Here is a 13,488-nt window from a genome sequence, read left to right as displayed (position 1 = left end):
ATTATCTTTAGTATTCGGATGGTTATTCTAAATAGTATGAGATCATTTTGTAACTCAATAACCCATTGTACACATTGTACAAATAGTTCATTGTCGATCCTATTTTTAATGGTGTAAAATTATATCTAATAATATAAAATTATTCAATTTTTTTTATAGTTAAGTACTGACCAAAATTTAACAAAATACTGACCCAAGCACTGCTCAAAAGAAATCAGAAAGATGAGAGAGAGAGACAGTGAGAGGGTAAAAAAGTCACCAACAATGCAGTCACTGCCGCGCGTGCGGCTGATCGTTTCAGATTTCTGACTTATCTCACCGCATTCAGCCACTCTCTCTCTCTTTTTTTTTGTTTGACGTGTGTAGGGTCGGATAATTTCGATCCGACCCGAATAGAGGCGCAGAAACAGCAGTCCCATTGAAACCTTCTTCCTCTTCTAAAAGCCTTTTATGCTTTCCTTTTTTTCGGATAAACCCCATTGGCCTTTTACTTTTAATGTTTGAAATATGGGTATGGATAAGGAAAGGCCCATAACTCTACACGCAAGGTCTGTGCCTTTACCATTGGACCAAAACACATTTGTGAAAGACCAAAGAAAAAATTGAATAATATTAGTTGATAAGGAAAAACATAATTATCTTTTATTGTTATAAATTGAATAATACAATTTTTTTTCGTTTTATATTTCTTTTTTCTTATGTTATTTCTCTTTTTTAGTTTGCTAAACATGTGTATTAGGTGATAAATTTTTAAAACACTAAAATATATCATGTCCTTTGCATTTTCTTTAGTTTTTCTAGTTTTGATCTAATTGTATTTATTAATTATATCACTTTTTTTTAACAATTCATACTTTTTTAATATTATTTAGTTATAATATTAAAAATATATGATATTATCATGATTCATAAAAAATAAAATTAAAAAATTGAATGTTAATTTCAACTATTAAAATATCATATTCAATCTGCATTTCATCTAAGAATTTCATATTTGTACTTTAGTCTTTAAATATAATCTAAAAAAAATGGCTATTTAAAGAACAAAAATTAGGATGATTCTATAAAGTCAAATAAACAAATTTGAATTGAGTATTTTCATAACTTTACTTAATGTCTAATTTATGTATAAATTTTTTATTTTATATTTATTAAATTTAAAATTAATTTATATTTTCTATAAAATATATATCCATTTTGCTCCAGCGCAACAGACGCGTCTAATAATAATAAATAAGGAAAAGTCTAGGGAGCGAACAGTTTTATTGAAATCTGGCCAGCACTTAACCAGCAAAAGCAAAGTCAGTAATCTCACATCCTTAGATGAAATCTCACACCATTAAAATTATCAATGATGGCTACAAATCACAAAATTTGCTGCCTCCTAACACTCCTCTAATAATAATAATAATAATAATAATAATATACATACTAGACTTTTTAAAAGCGTTTAAATAAGCAATTGTTATCCCTTGATCCACCAATAATATTATTAATTAACGAAACTATATATTTATTTTCCCAGCCACATCCAACAGAACAGCCTGAAGTGTGAGTAGGGAGATATGTAAATAGCCAAAAACAGGGCTTGAGAGGCGCGAGTATAGTACCTCTACTGACATCTTCATCACCTATAACTGTAATCATACTTAGAAGAATAGGCAAAACAATTTAATAAGAAAAAGCATCATGCATGATCAGCATTCAGCAGTAGTTCTCACAAGTATTGTTCATGTATTCTAGCACGATTCTCCTCCCACCATAATCTAGCATGCATCTCCCCAAATTTTTCTCGGCTGCACAACACAAGATGAAACACCTAAGAAGTAAATTCTATGGACAAATGCTTAATAAGGCATGTTCCTTAACATTAGTATTACTGTACCTGAACCTAACTCGTCTGAGCTCCTTTTTGCCACCTGGCAATGCTCTGATGGTAATATAAACACCAGGTTCATCTTGCTCAACCCATTCGGTATCCAAATCGGTTGCATTGCTGATTGATAGATCGCCGGATTGATCAGCCTCTCTGGATGAGCTACTTCTGATTGAAGCATCCATTGACGATATCTCAGTCTTGGCAGCACTAATGGTTGAGACTTTTGGAGTTGAGTTAACACCATTTAATTCATGCAGCTTCCGGGATTGCATCGATTGATGATCGAAGGAATCCGAGGAAGAGTATCCCACTCCCATACCTGTTGGACGGTGCAAATTGCGAGTTAGTCTTTCCCTACTTAGTGGTGGTGTTACTGGGCTCTCCTCTGCTGGTTCAAGCTTTGAGTTCTGTTATCAACAAAGCAAAACAATCATTGGTTAATCAATATGGCATTGAATAATGCAAGGGGAGAACTGAAGTAGCAGCAATCAGTGAGAGTACTAATTTTTTTTGTTATTAAATATTTCCATTAAATTTGTCTCATCTCTCATGTGAAAGATCAGAGAAACTATTAAATAAGAGAAATGTTTGGTAACAAAAAAAAAATTAGCCAAAAACAGCCATAAGCCCATAACTTGCCTTATTTAGTATTTATTAATTGTTGCGACAATTAATGAATACTAAATAAGGCAAGTTCTGGCTGTATTTTTTGTCTCCCTAGCATTACCCAATAAATTACCTCATCTTCGGACCTTGGCGGCGTTGGAAGAGGGAATGCTTGACGGTTAAGCCTTTGAACATTGTAAAGTTCCATCACCCTGTCATAGTTCTCCGCCCACCATCTTTGAGCTTGCAATTTGTTAAACATCTCGCGACTATGCATACATACAAAACAAACCAAAATGCAATGCAATTCAATATACTTTTTACTGTAGTCCTCCTGCTAACATTTTAACTATATGTACATCATAACATCATATCAAGTTCGGAGAGGAGAGGAGCAATGCAATCATGTATTATGAAACAGTAAACCGAAACACTTTCTCTTATCCTTTCTTTTTTTCAATGTTGGGTAGGCAGGTGGAATAATAACTCTCTCATGCTGTAATATAATGAAGTTATTTTTGCCATGTTGTGTATAAATGATTCCCTTGAATATCAACTAACTACTGATTTGTTGTTATTATTACGTTATTTTGTTGACCAAATTACCTTTCTAGAAGAATTTGTTGAATATTTAGTGGTTTATGACACACAGTAATCAATTACGCCAAGTTACTCAACTTACTTTTTGACAAAGAATTCTCATGAATAAATAAAATATAAAAATGTCTAGGCAATCGGTGCCCTGAATAAAGCTGTGCTACAGCCAAATTTGACCTTAATTTGGCGTTTCCTGGGCAATCAAAAAGCTGGTGGGTCACAACATAATTAGTGGCAACTATATTATTTCATATATACCCAACAAAACTTGAGCTAATATTAGTAGCACAGTAGCATTAAAAAACAATCTGATTTATTGAGTTTGTATTTTTCATAGACCACCCAATAGTAAAATATTGGTAGCTAACTAGCCATTACATCAAAATTCGTCAAGTGGGACCAACAACCTATATGGGTTTCAGTTTATATTTCATGTGCACCTTGTAGTTTCATATTTTTGTCTTGCGTAGTCTTTCACTCTTGAGCATAAGTGGTACCAGACGAAATTTAAAAATAAAGGAAGCAGAAGAAATTAAATGGCTCCGACAAATCGACAAAGACTCGGAAAAAGGGGGTCCAAACACAATCAAGAATCAATTGACCCACCAGCGGGGCACCACCACCTTACAGGGGCCACACAAAAGTTTCTCCTTTTTTGATTGCTTTTGACAAGGGCGTGAAAAATTTCCTGAAAAATGTAGGACCCTTTACCTACACTCTTTCGCGTATATTTACGGAAGAGATTGAATTTGCATGCTTCCTTCATTATCATTGCATGGGGATATTTGGACTTTGAAATATTTAAATGGCCACAGTTACAACCGAGCATATTATAGGATCTTCGCTACTACAATAAAAGTCCTTTTTTTATATATCAATTAGACACAACCTTAGACTAGTACTGCATCAATATAACTTAATTTGAACAATTAGTTATATAACATTATAACTTGTGAGGTTTGTTTAACTTGATATGCACCAATATCTATTCAAAAACTATTTTGGTGAAAACTCAGGTACAGTCGACTTTACGTAAAGTTGATAGGTGACAACTGTTAAATGAAAATTTAGTCAAATCAGTCAAATTATTTAACGACTTAGTTATCAACTTCACGTGAAGTCAAACTATTTTTTATTAGCACTTGTGTTATATGTATTCATCCATCCTAGTACACATCTTAGAAAAAAGTGAGCCTCTTGATATACAAAAGAAAAAAAATTCTCAACAAAAACTACTGTTAAAACTGTATCCAAAGCTTGTTTAGGCATTTTTAACATGTTATGTATATCTTTTAACCACTGCATATATCCACTTTAACATGCGACCATTCATATAATCGTAACTTTTTTTTGACAATATATTAAGATTTTCCTTTCCTGAAATAATTTTTAATGACATTCTCATAATATACAAATTTACATCAACAGAAGAAACAATCAAAACAATAATAACTTGAATATTTCAATCAGCAAGCAACCTCTTGTGAAACCAGAAGATGGAGTGCAAGTGTAACTAAGAAGGCGAAAGTGTGAGAATTGGGAAATTGACCTCCCCCAAAAGCAAAAGACACTGATTATTATTATTATTATTATCAATTATCATTAACATCATGATAACGGGCTAATTATAAGGTGGATCCAAACAATAAACAAATACCAGAAAGGAAAAAGTAAAACGGCAACGAAAGCAACGATACGACAGAGAGAGAGAGAGTACTAATCACCTGAAACGAATGCGCTTGAGATCGTTGCCGCCACGTGGAAGCGACACGAAGGTGATCAAAACGCCGGGCTCCACGTTCGCCACCCACTCCTTTGGTTCATTCTCTTCGACGAACAGAACCACCGGCTCCAACCGCCGTCCGCTGGCGGAGTTCGGCGTGCCTTCCCCACTCGACGACGATATCCCCTTCAGCCTCGCCTCCATCTCCTTCCCCCAACCTCTCGTCGAGCTCCCTGTCCTCCGGTACGACCACCTGAACCTCTCCGAGTCCGTCTCCGGCGACGACTCCCCGTTTCTCCTCACCAGTCTCCCCGCCGGCCCCGCCGTGCACGGCGCGCAATGCTTGTACGCCCCCGACGCCTTCAGCGCCATGTCCTTTATCTGAATAACAAACATGACGATGCAAATTACACACTCACTGAACTGAAACAGAGTCTTGTTCAATTTTTGAGTTACCTGGGAAGTGAGAGATTTCATGGACTGGTTTTTGTTGTTGGGATCGGAATCATCGGTCTTATTCAGAGACTCGTTGTTGCTGCCCGTGCCTGATTTCTTGGGACGTGCTATGCATGTAAGCATTTTCGAGTTCTTCTCCACGATTGAATCAGCTCACAAAAACTAAACACGCAGAAGAACGAGAATTCAGAAAACCGATATTCTGCTACTGCAACTACCCGCCATGAGCTCCAACTTTAACGCCGAACGAAACCAGAGATTCTACTAAGAAAAAACCGGAATGGAGGGAATGAAATTTTATTTCTGGAGAAAATAAAAATCGAAAAGATGGAAGAGGGAGGCGTGGGCCGGAGTTAGTGGTGGATGCTGGTGGTAGACAGTGGCGACGGTGTGTTAATTTTAAAAATATAATGTGTTTTGATTTTCTGGTTGTTGTGTTTTGATTTGGAGATGCTTGGTAGTGGCTATAATGGTAATGGGGGCTAGAGGGGAGACTTTCATTGCTGTTCCTGTTGCTGTTGCTGTGGATTTCACTCTTTTTCTTAATTCTTAACCTGCAACCGGAAGTCAACTGGCTCTGCCAACTTCTGCCGTTGCTGTTTTTTCAACTTCGTTGACACTTCACACGCCGTATAATATAGTCCCAAACGGTTTTGCACGTTGCACACTTTTTTGTCCGGTTTTCCTTTCATCTTTGGTCCTAAGCTGTATTATGAGAAAAAATGTTTGGGCTTCGCTTCAGTCCTATTCGGTTTTGGGTTCTTTTTGGGCTTTAAGCCCAGTTTCAATAATAAAAACAAGCAGAACTTAAATAACAAAAAAGAAAAAGCTCTATACTTTCTGTCTTTCTGAGCTGTGCCAATAATCTTTTAAATGAGAGGCCTAGATTTTAGATAGCACAACTCGAATTATTTATTTATGCCTTGTTACGCATTGTGCTAAGTAGTTGGGGTGGTGGTCGATACCATTACCAGCTCGAAACTACTAGACCCTTTGGGGCTGCTCTTCCAGGAAAAAGAAAAGAGAAAGAAAAGTCCCCAAAGTTGAAAGTACACACAAGAAAACAGGCAAACCTTTCCAAACACAAAAACACTTTGAAAACTGCGTCCCCCGTACTCGATTGCGTTTGCACCGTTGATTTTCCGCCATTGGTTCGCGCGCATTCCTCACAAACAGCACAGCAGCGTCAATTATTCTAAACAAGCGACGCACAGCAACACCCATTTCGTGATCACGCCACGTGTCCAGATCTTAAAACCTCATTTCTAAAATCCGGGACCCGCACCGTATCCACAAGTGCGCTGGAACATAGTAAACGAATACGATCCTGCAGCACCACCTCCACCTCCACCACAATCAATCCAGTGCTTCCACCTGGTGCCGGCGGCGCATGCTTTTATACGCCTCCGGCGTTCAGGTCCTCGTCGGAGGCTCCAGAATCCTCGCCCTCATTGAATCCACCAGCTCAAAGCGTCTCAGCCTCAATTAAATGAACGTGCAGATTTTGAATAACATTTAAGGCTTCTTTTAATAGTTTTTCCTTGTATTTTCCAATTTGTGCACTTCTCGATACTTGTCTTCTGCGGAGGAAAACGATGTCGTTTCTGCGCCGCAGAAAGGCATCCCTGAATCCGGGTCCGCCTGATTCGGATCACGAGGAGGACGAGAAGGAAAAGAAGAAGCTGAAGCGGCAGCAGAAGAAGAAGAGGAGGAAGGAGAAAGAGAAAGAGAAGGAGAAGGAGAAGGAGAAGGAGGAGGAAGAGAAAGTAGAAAAGGCGAATTCGAAAGGTTGCCGCGTAGCTCCGAAGGCGAAAAAGTGGTCGTGCGTGGATAGCTGCTGCTGGTTCATCGGAGTGATATGCTCCCTCTGGTGGTTCCTTCTATTTCTGTACAATGCAATGCCGGCGTCTTTCCCTCAGTACGTGGCGGAGGCCATAACGGGACCGTACCCGGACCCTCCCGGCGTGAAGCTGAGGAAGGAAGGCTTGACGGCGAACCACCCGGTGGTTTTCGTGCCAGGAATAGTAACCGGTGGGTTGGAGCTCTGGGAGGGCCGTCAGTGTGCCGATGGATTGTTCAGGCAGAGGTTGTGGGGTGGCACCTTTGGGGAACTGTATAAAAGGTAATTTATCATTATTGTTCCTATTACTTTTGGTGGGTTCAGATTTGGATACGTTTTGGTTGAGTTGCATCATTGCATGAATGGAATTTTGATAACAATACGTAAGTTTGTTCGTTAAGTAATACTAAGTAACTTCCACCAAACCATGTTTTTGGTTCTTGAAAAGAAACCTTTCATAGAGAATTTAATATTTCCGTAGGTTAATTTACTGGTTCTTATTGACAATCATGACTGTATGAATGATAACTTGCAATCTACAGCGAGCTATTTCTCATGTTGGAAACTTGGAATGATATTACTAGGCATGTTCTTTATATTTCTGAAAGAATATATTCTTCATTTTATAGAGTTAATGGATTTATATGGCCTTTGTATAATTCAGTTCCTTACAAGGCAAAGTTTTCTTTCTTTCCCTACTAGCATTGAACTCTAATGACTCCAGTGGAGTTTATCAATAGTGGTACTTTATAATTCTTTCCTTTACCTTCTACAGACCATTATGCTGGGTTGAGCATATGTCTCTGGATAATGAAACAGGACTGGATCGCCCGGGCATTAGAGTTAGGCCTGTGTCTGGACTTGTGGCAGCTGACTATTTTGCGCCTGGTTATTTTGTCTGGGCAGTTCTTATTGCTAATTTGGCCCGTGTCGGGTACGAGGAGAAAAACATGTACATGGCTGCATATGATTGGAGAATTTCGTTTCAAAATACAGAGGTAATTCTTTGCTAACGTGGTATTTCTTGAATCTACTTTCAATTTTTTGTTGAAATAATTGTTTACAAAGCTTAAGGTTTTCGGTGCTCCCCATCTTTCTTACTGTTATTGTCGGCTTCATTTGGTCAGGTCAGAGATCGAACTTTGAGCAGGATAAAAAATAATATAGAACTCATGGTGGCTACAAATGGTGGTAAAAAGGTTGTCGTAATTCCCCATTCAATGGGTGTTCTATACTTTCTGCATTTTATGAAGTGGGTTGAGGCACCACCACCAATGGGTGGAGGGGGTGGATCAGATTGGTGTGCCAAGCATATTAAAGCAGTGATGAACATTGGGGGACCTTTTCTTGGTGTTCCCAAATCTGTCGCTGGGCTCTTCTCCATTGAAGCCCGGGATATTGCTGTGGCAAGGTTTTTGTTTTCCCTACTATAATGTAAATTTTCGGTCCTGTATGTGTGTGTGTGTGTCTTCTTTGGCAAAATTTATTCTCTCAACCAGTAGGTTTTGGGATGGTTGTGCGGTTCCTACTTCCTTTTTTGAAAGAACACTAAGTTTCTATTCTGTTCTCTCTTAGAAGATTTCAAGTTTCCATCAATATTCTTTACAATACGCTTCCCTTAGTTACCCCCCCCCCCCTTCCTTCCCTTTTAAATTATGACATGATTGATCATTTTTCTGGATTTCCTTGGTATAGACAGGATTTCTTTTCTCACTGTTCTTGTTAAAGCAAACATTTCTATGTTTTTTCTTTTATGACTTTGCTTGGATGAAATTGTGAATCTTTCATACATTGCACGCGTAAAATATTTATTAGGGTGTCCTTATTGAACATCTATTCTTTTGCAGGGCCTTTGCACCAGGTGTTTTGGACAAGGATGTTTTTGGTCTTCAAACTTTAGAGCATCTAATGCGTATGACCCGAACATGGGATTCAACCATGTCAATGATACCAAAAGGAGGAGATACTATATGGGGTGGCCTGGATTGGTCACCTGAAGGATACTATAACTGCAGTGCAAAGAAACACAAGACCAATGATAGTATCAAACCATGTCAAAATGACAAAAAGAGTCAGTCAATGAAACATGTGAATTATGGAAGACTCATATCCTTCGGGAAAGATGCAGCTGAGTTACATTCCTCTAAGCTTGACATGTTGGATTTCAGGGTAATGATCCTAATTACACATTGTGTAAATTGTTTAGAAAATATTCCTCGTTTCTTCCTTCTTTTTCCCTTCTCCAAACCTTCCAAGTTCCAACATCAAATATCCTGATTTGTCATTTTGAGTATCAGTAATTGAAATTTATAGTTCTAGGTATTTAGCTAAGGGTGTCAAGTTTGTCTTGCAAAATTAAATCATATAGAACTATCCAACTTTTTAAATTGCTCTGTATTCCTACAAGAAGCAGATATTTCATTTTCCCTCCTGTTGAAGTCTTACTTCTTTTCTTTTTCCTTTTTTTTTTTTGACGGGAAGTTGAAGTGTTACTTCATTCACTCCTATATGAATGGTATTAACGGATGGAAATATTTCTGCATCTGTCTATTGAATGTTGATATTCTTGAAGTTGTCGATACTTTCAAACCTCATGCAGTTGGCATCACCTTACTTGATTTACATTCTTTTGAGTTTCATACTTTTTATTACTTGTGCAATTGACAGGGTTCTCTTAAGGGGAGGAGGAGCCATATGAACACGTCTACTTGTGATATTTGGACAGAGTATCATGAAATGGGTGTTGAGGGAATCAGAGCTGTTTCAGATTATAAAGCTTACACTGCTGATGCAGTTTTGGATCTCCTTCGTTTTGTTGCACCCAAGATGATGAAGCGCGGAGATGCGCATTTTTCTCATGGAATTGCTGACAATTTGGATGACCCAAAATACAAGCATTACAAATATTGGTCTAATCCCTTAGAAACAAGGTGAGATTCTCTACTTAATTGCTTTAGTGAACATTTTGTAGAAGTTGCACACAAGAAGACTGCCAATCTAGAATCTGACTATTGTTGGCACTTAGCTACTACGTAAATTAATCATTTTATTACCTTGGTTGGTGGCATTGATGGATTCTTGCTTTTGCTATCTTCTATAATGTCGTATCCTGCTGTCTTTTAAAATCCGTTGTTTATTCATACTACTTCTCTTTGTGGTTTGTGTTATATTTTTGTCCTGCTGCTGCAGATTACCACATGCTCCAGATATGGAGATTTACTCTATGTATGGGGTCGGGATCCCAACGGAAAGAGCCTATGTTTATAAGTCAACTTCCCAATCGGAATGCTACATTCCGTTTCAGATTGACACATCAGCAAATGGTGGAGATGAGGACCCTTGTTTAAAGGATGGAGTTTATAGTGCCAATGGGGATGAAACCGTTCCCGTTTTAAGCGCTGGTTTCATGTGTGCAAAAGGTTGGCGGGGAAAAACCCGCTTTAATCCTTCAGGCATCCAAACGTTCATAAGGGAGTATGAACACGCTCCTCCAGCTAATCTTCTAGAAGGAAGGGGAACCCAGAGTGGTGCTCATGTTGATATATTGGGGAACTTCGCACTTATTGAAGATATTATACGAGTAGCAGCAGGAGCCTCTGGTGAGGACTTAGGTGGAGATAGAGTTCACTCAGAGATTTTCAAATGGTCTGAAAATATTAATTTAAAGCTCTAGTTTCACATGGTAACTTCCTCACTATAACCTACATAATTCTGCTATTGCATTCTTGAATTTGGTGTTCCATTTCATGTGATTCAAAACTTGGTATCTTTCAAGACTTGATGCTTATTGTTACTTATAGGCTCATTGATTTTTTTACCAGTTTATAGATAAGAAAATCGTTGGCTCTGGAATGACATATAAGTGGAGTCAATATTTTAGCTTTAACAAATGTTGGCATATTGACTGATTGGTTCTCACTGATTTTGTACAGTCCAAGATCGAATCCTTTTTGCTTCAATCACATGGCTTTGAGGTAGAGCTGATGGTTACTGAGCTATGTGGCTGATAGACCAGTGGTGATGACAGCCGCAGCTTGATTTTTGACTCGGGTAGTGTCTATAGCGTTTCATCATTTTGGGAAAATGCCGAATCTATTTATAACCCTTTCACCCCCAAAGAAAAATGGGGGAGAAAATTTGTATACCGAGGCTACAATTTTGTCGATTCCATTAATTCATCTTATCATTGTCAATTGCCAGTGAGTGCTTGAGTAGTGAGCTCCCTTGTGCGCATCGAAAAGATTATGAGCTTATACAAAAGTAAATAAATAAATAGAAAGATAAAGGTTAAGATTCTGTACCCTAGACCCTAGTCCAACAAATAGGTTCATATAATATACCGGAAACTCAAAGTTTATGTTTATCCACATCTACTTGATATAATCCCAAACTAAAGAAATATCAAATTTGGTCCAATTCACATAATCAGATAATGTCTAGCTTTCTTTGTTTCCTTTTTGTTTTGGTGGGGAAGGATAATGTTATGCTTTCTTTGTTTTCTACACAACAATGTCGCTCGTTATCCGTTAATGGCTAATCAGGAATCGTAATCCCCGTATTGGATTAAGGCCAGTTTGGATAACCAACTTAATTAAGTTCTTTTTTTATAAAATAACTTAAATAATAAATGATTTTGTTAAAAGTAATTTATAAATAAGTTATTTTGTGTTTGGATTTTTAATTTTAAAAGTGTTTATTTTATAAAAATATAATGAAAAGTAGAAGTATTATGAGAGAAATCATTTTTTTTAACTTCTCTATAAGCTTCAAAATAGCTTCTTAAAAAATTGTAATTTGGTTTTGAAAATTGCACCAAACATTAATACTACCACTTTTTATAAGTCAAAAGTTAAAAAAAGCTACTTCTAGAATTTTCCAAACGGACCCTAAATATAGTTGGAGAAGTTTAACTTTCTTTTAGCTCAACGTTTTTAATACATCACTATCCTTTAATAAAATAAAAAATGTTATATGACTAAATCAATTATCATGTAGTTATGTATAAATATATGTTATTTATTTTATTTTTAATGACTATTTTAGTAATTAATTTTTTTGTGTATGAATAGTATAATTGTTAAAAAAAAAACTAAGAAATAAAAGAGTATATAAGACTTTTTTTTTCTTCTCAAATTGACTAAACCCCAATTATAATGCTTTGCGTGGAAATTAATTCATTATAATATTAAAATTCTCTGTTATATTTTCATTTTTTCTCATCTATTATTTATGATCTCAAGTTGCTTCAATCAAAATAAATCATAACCTAATTTAGTGATTAATTAAAAATCCGACCAATTAAATGAGAGTGAATTTAAGACTTACACCGACTAAAACCAAACCAAAAAGGAAAAAATTAATGTAACTTCAATTCAATGAACAAATTCTTAATGATTCATTGGTTTAGGCATTTTCATTCTATTTTTAAAAAAATGAAAACAATTTTTAAAATATGATTAGTTATACATTTTTCAAAATGGGTTCATTAAAAATATTTTTGAAAATATATACAAAGTTTAAAAGTCATTTTCAATACCCTTAGTTTAAAATGGTTGAAAATGTTTTTCTATAGAAAACATGGAGTTTTCGTTTGTCACCAAAAAAAAAAAAAGGAAACAGTATTTTGCTATTTTCGTTCCTTACATTAGAATAGAAGGTGTGTTTCGAACCTTGCTCGTACATTTTTTATTCAACGCCTGCGCATACTTCATCTATTTCCACCGTTCTTTTAATGCAAATACAGACAATTATTATAGTTGACTAGAAAAGCTTTTGGAATAAGAAATTAAGAACTACCTTCTTTTTATTTTATTTTTCACTTTTTTTATTTATTATCTATTCACTTTTAAAAAAATTCTATGTTAATTTTCTCTTATTTCTTATCTCTTTAATTCTTTTAAAATTCAATGTTATTTAATTAATTAGTTTAAATAATATCATTGTATATAAATATAAAATCTATTTAATAAAGATATTGTCATTTTGAAATATTATTGAAAAAAATTTTGAATTTAAACTTTTCAACCAAAGTAGCTAATTTAATAAAATTTATTATTTTTTATTAATATTTTTAGTTATTAATTTAATTTTTCAACCAATATTTTTAAATATTATTAGTTAATTTAATAATAAAAAATAATAAATTCGGTTAATCTTTTAATATTTTTTATGTATTATTGGGTAAGCTAGCTAAGTTGACCTATCTATTTATTAAAGCATCTCTTATCACATGATAATTTAAGTGGAAGGATATTAGTCCGGTTGTTTAATTTAATTTCCTGCTACCGACATTCCAGTACTCAATCTTTTCTTTTCCTTTTTCTAAGAAACATAACACGGTAGGAAGTAGGAACTTTGGTATAGATTCTCTCCTCTAATTCTTAAATA

The 13,488-nt window shown here is 35.8% G+C and overlaps 2 protein-coding genes across 2 annotated transcripts; one reads left to right on the top strand and one right to left on the bottom strand.

Moving 5' to 3' along the window:
- Nucleotides 1-1,246: 1,246 nt before the first annotated feature.
- Nucleotides 1,247-5,697, bottom strand: LOC112723678 (protein Brevis radix-like 4). The gene is made up of 5 exons (XM_025775120.3): nucleotides 5,262-5,697; nucleotides 4,807-5,186; nucleotides 2,619-2,754; nucleotides 1,886-2,286; nucleotides 1,247-1,796 (listed from the first exon to the last, which is right to left on the bottom strand). The coding sequence occupies exons 1-5, from the start codon at nucleotides 5,382-5,384 to the stop codon at nucleotides 1,718-1,720; spliced, it is 1,119 nt and encodes a 372-aa protein (XP_025630905.1). The 5' UTR covers nucleotides 5,385-5,697; the 3' UTR covers nucleotides 1,247-1,717.
- A 490-nt stretch (nucleotides 5,698-6,187) lies between these two features.
- Nucleotides 6,188-11,294, top strand: LOC112723677 (phospholipid:diacylglycerol acyltransferase 1). Its single transcript, XM_025775119.3, has 7 exons — nucleotides 6,188-7,383; nucleotides 7,877-8,099; nucleotides 8,229-8,512; nucleotides 8,949-9,270; nucleotides 9,769-10,031; nucleotides 10,291-10,783; nucleotides 11,034-11,294. The coding sequence occupies exons 1-6, from the start codon at nucleotides 6,857-6,859 to the stop codon at nucleotides 10,772-10,774; spliced, it is 2,103 nt and encodes a 700-aa protein (XP_025630904.1). The 5' UTR covers nucleotides 6,188-6,856; the 3' UTR covers nucleotides 10,775-10,783; nucleotides 11,034-11,294.
- The last annotated feature ends 2,194 nt before the right edge of the window (nucleotides 11,295-13,488 follow it).

Source organism: Arachis hypogaea, chromosome 11 (genome assembly GCF_003086295.3).
Source record: "Arachis hypogaea cultivar Tifrunner chromosome 11, arahy.Tifrunner.gnm2.J5K5, whole genome shotgun sequence".
In the NCBI taxonomy this organism is placed as follows: domain Eukaryota; kingdom Viridiplantae; phylum Streptophyta; class Magnoliopsida; order Fabales; family Fabaceae; genus Arachis; species Arachis hypogaea.
The sequence above is the reverse complement of the archived record's forward strand: the minus strand, read 5'-3'. Positions and strand labels throughout refer to the sequence as shown.

Coding starts and splice junctions, on each gene's coding strand:
- LOC112723677 (XM_025775119.3), top strand. CDS start 6,857: ATGTCGTTTCTGCGCCGCAGAAAGGCATCCCTGAATCCGGGTCCGCCT. Junction 7,384..7,876: donor TTTGGGGAACTGTATAAAAG/GTAATTTATCAT, acceptor TACCTTCTACAG/ACCATTATGCTGGGTTGAGC. Junction 10,032..10,290: donor TCTAATCCCTTAGAAACAAG/GTGAGATTCTCT, acceptor CTGCTGCTGCAG/ATTACCACATGCTCCAGATA.
- LOC112723678 (XM_025775120.3), bottom strand. CDS start 5,384: ATGCTTACATGCATAGCACGTCCCAAGAAATCAGGCACGGGCAGCAAC. Junction 2,755..4,806: donor CTCAAGCGCATTCGTTTCAG/GTGATTAGTACT, acceptor ATGTATGCATAG/TCGCGAGATGTTTAACAAAT. Junction 1,797..1,885: donor CTCAGACGAGTTAGGTTCAG/GTACAGTAATAC, acceptor TGTGTTGTGCAG/CCGAGAAAAATTTGGGGAGA.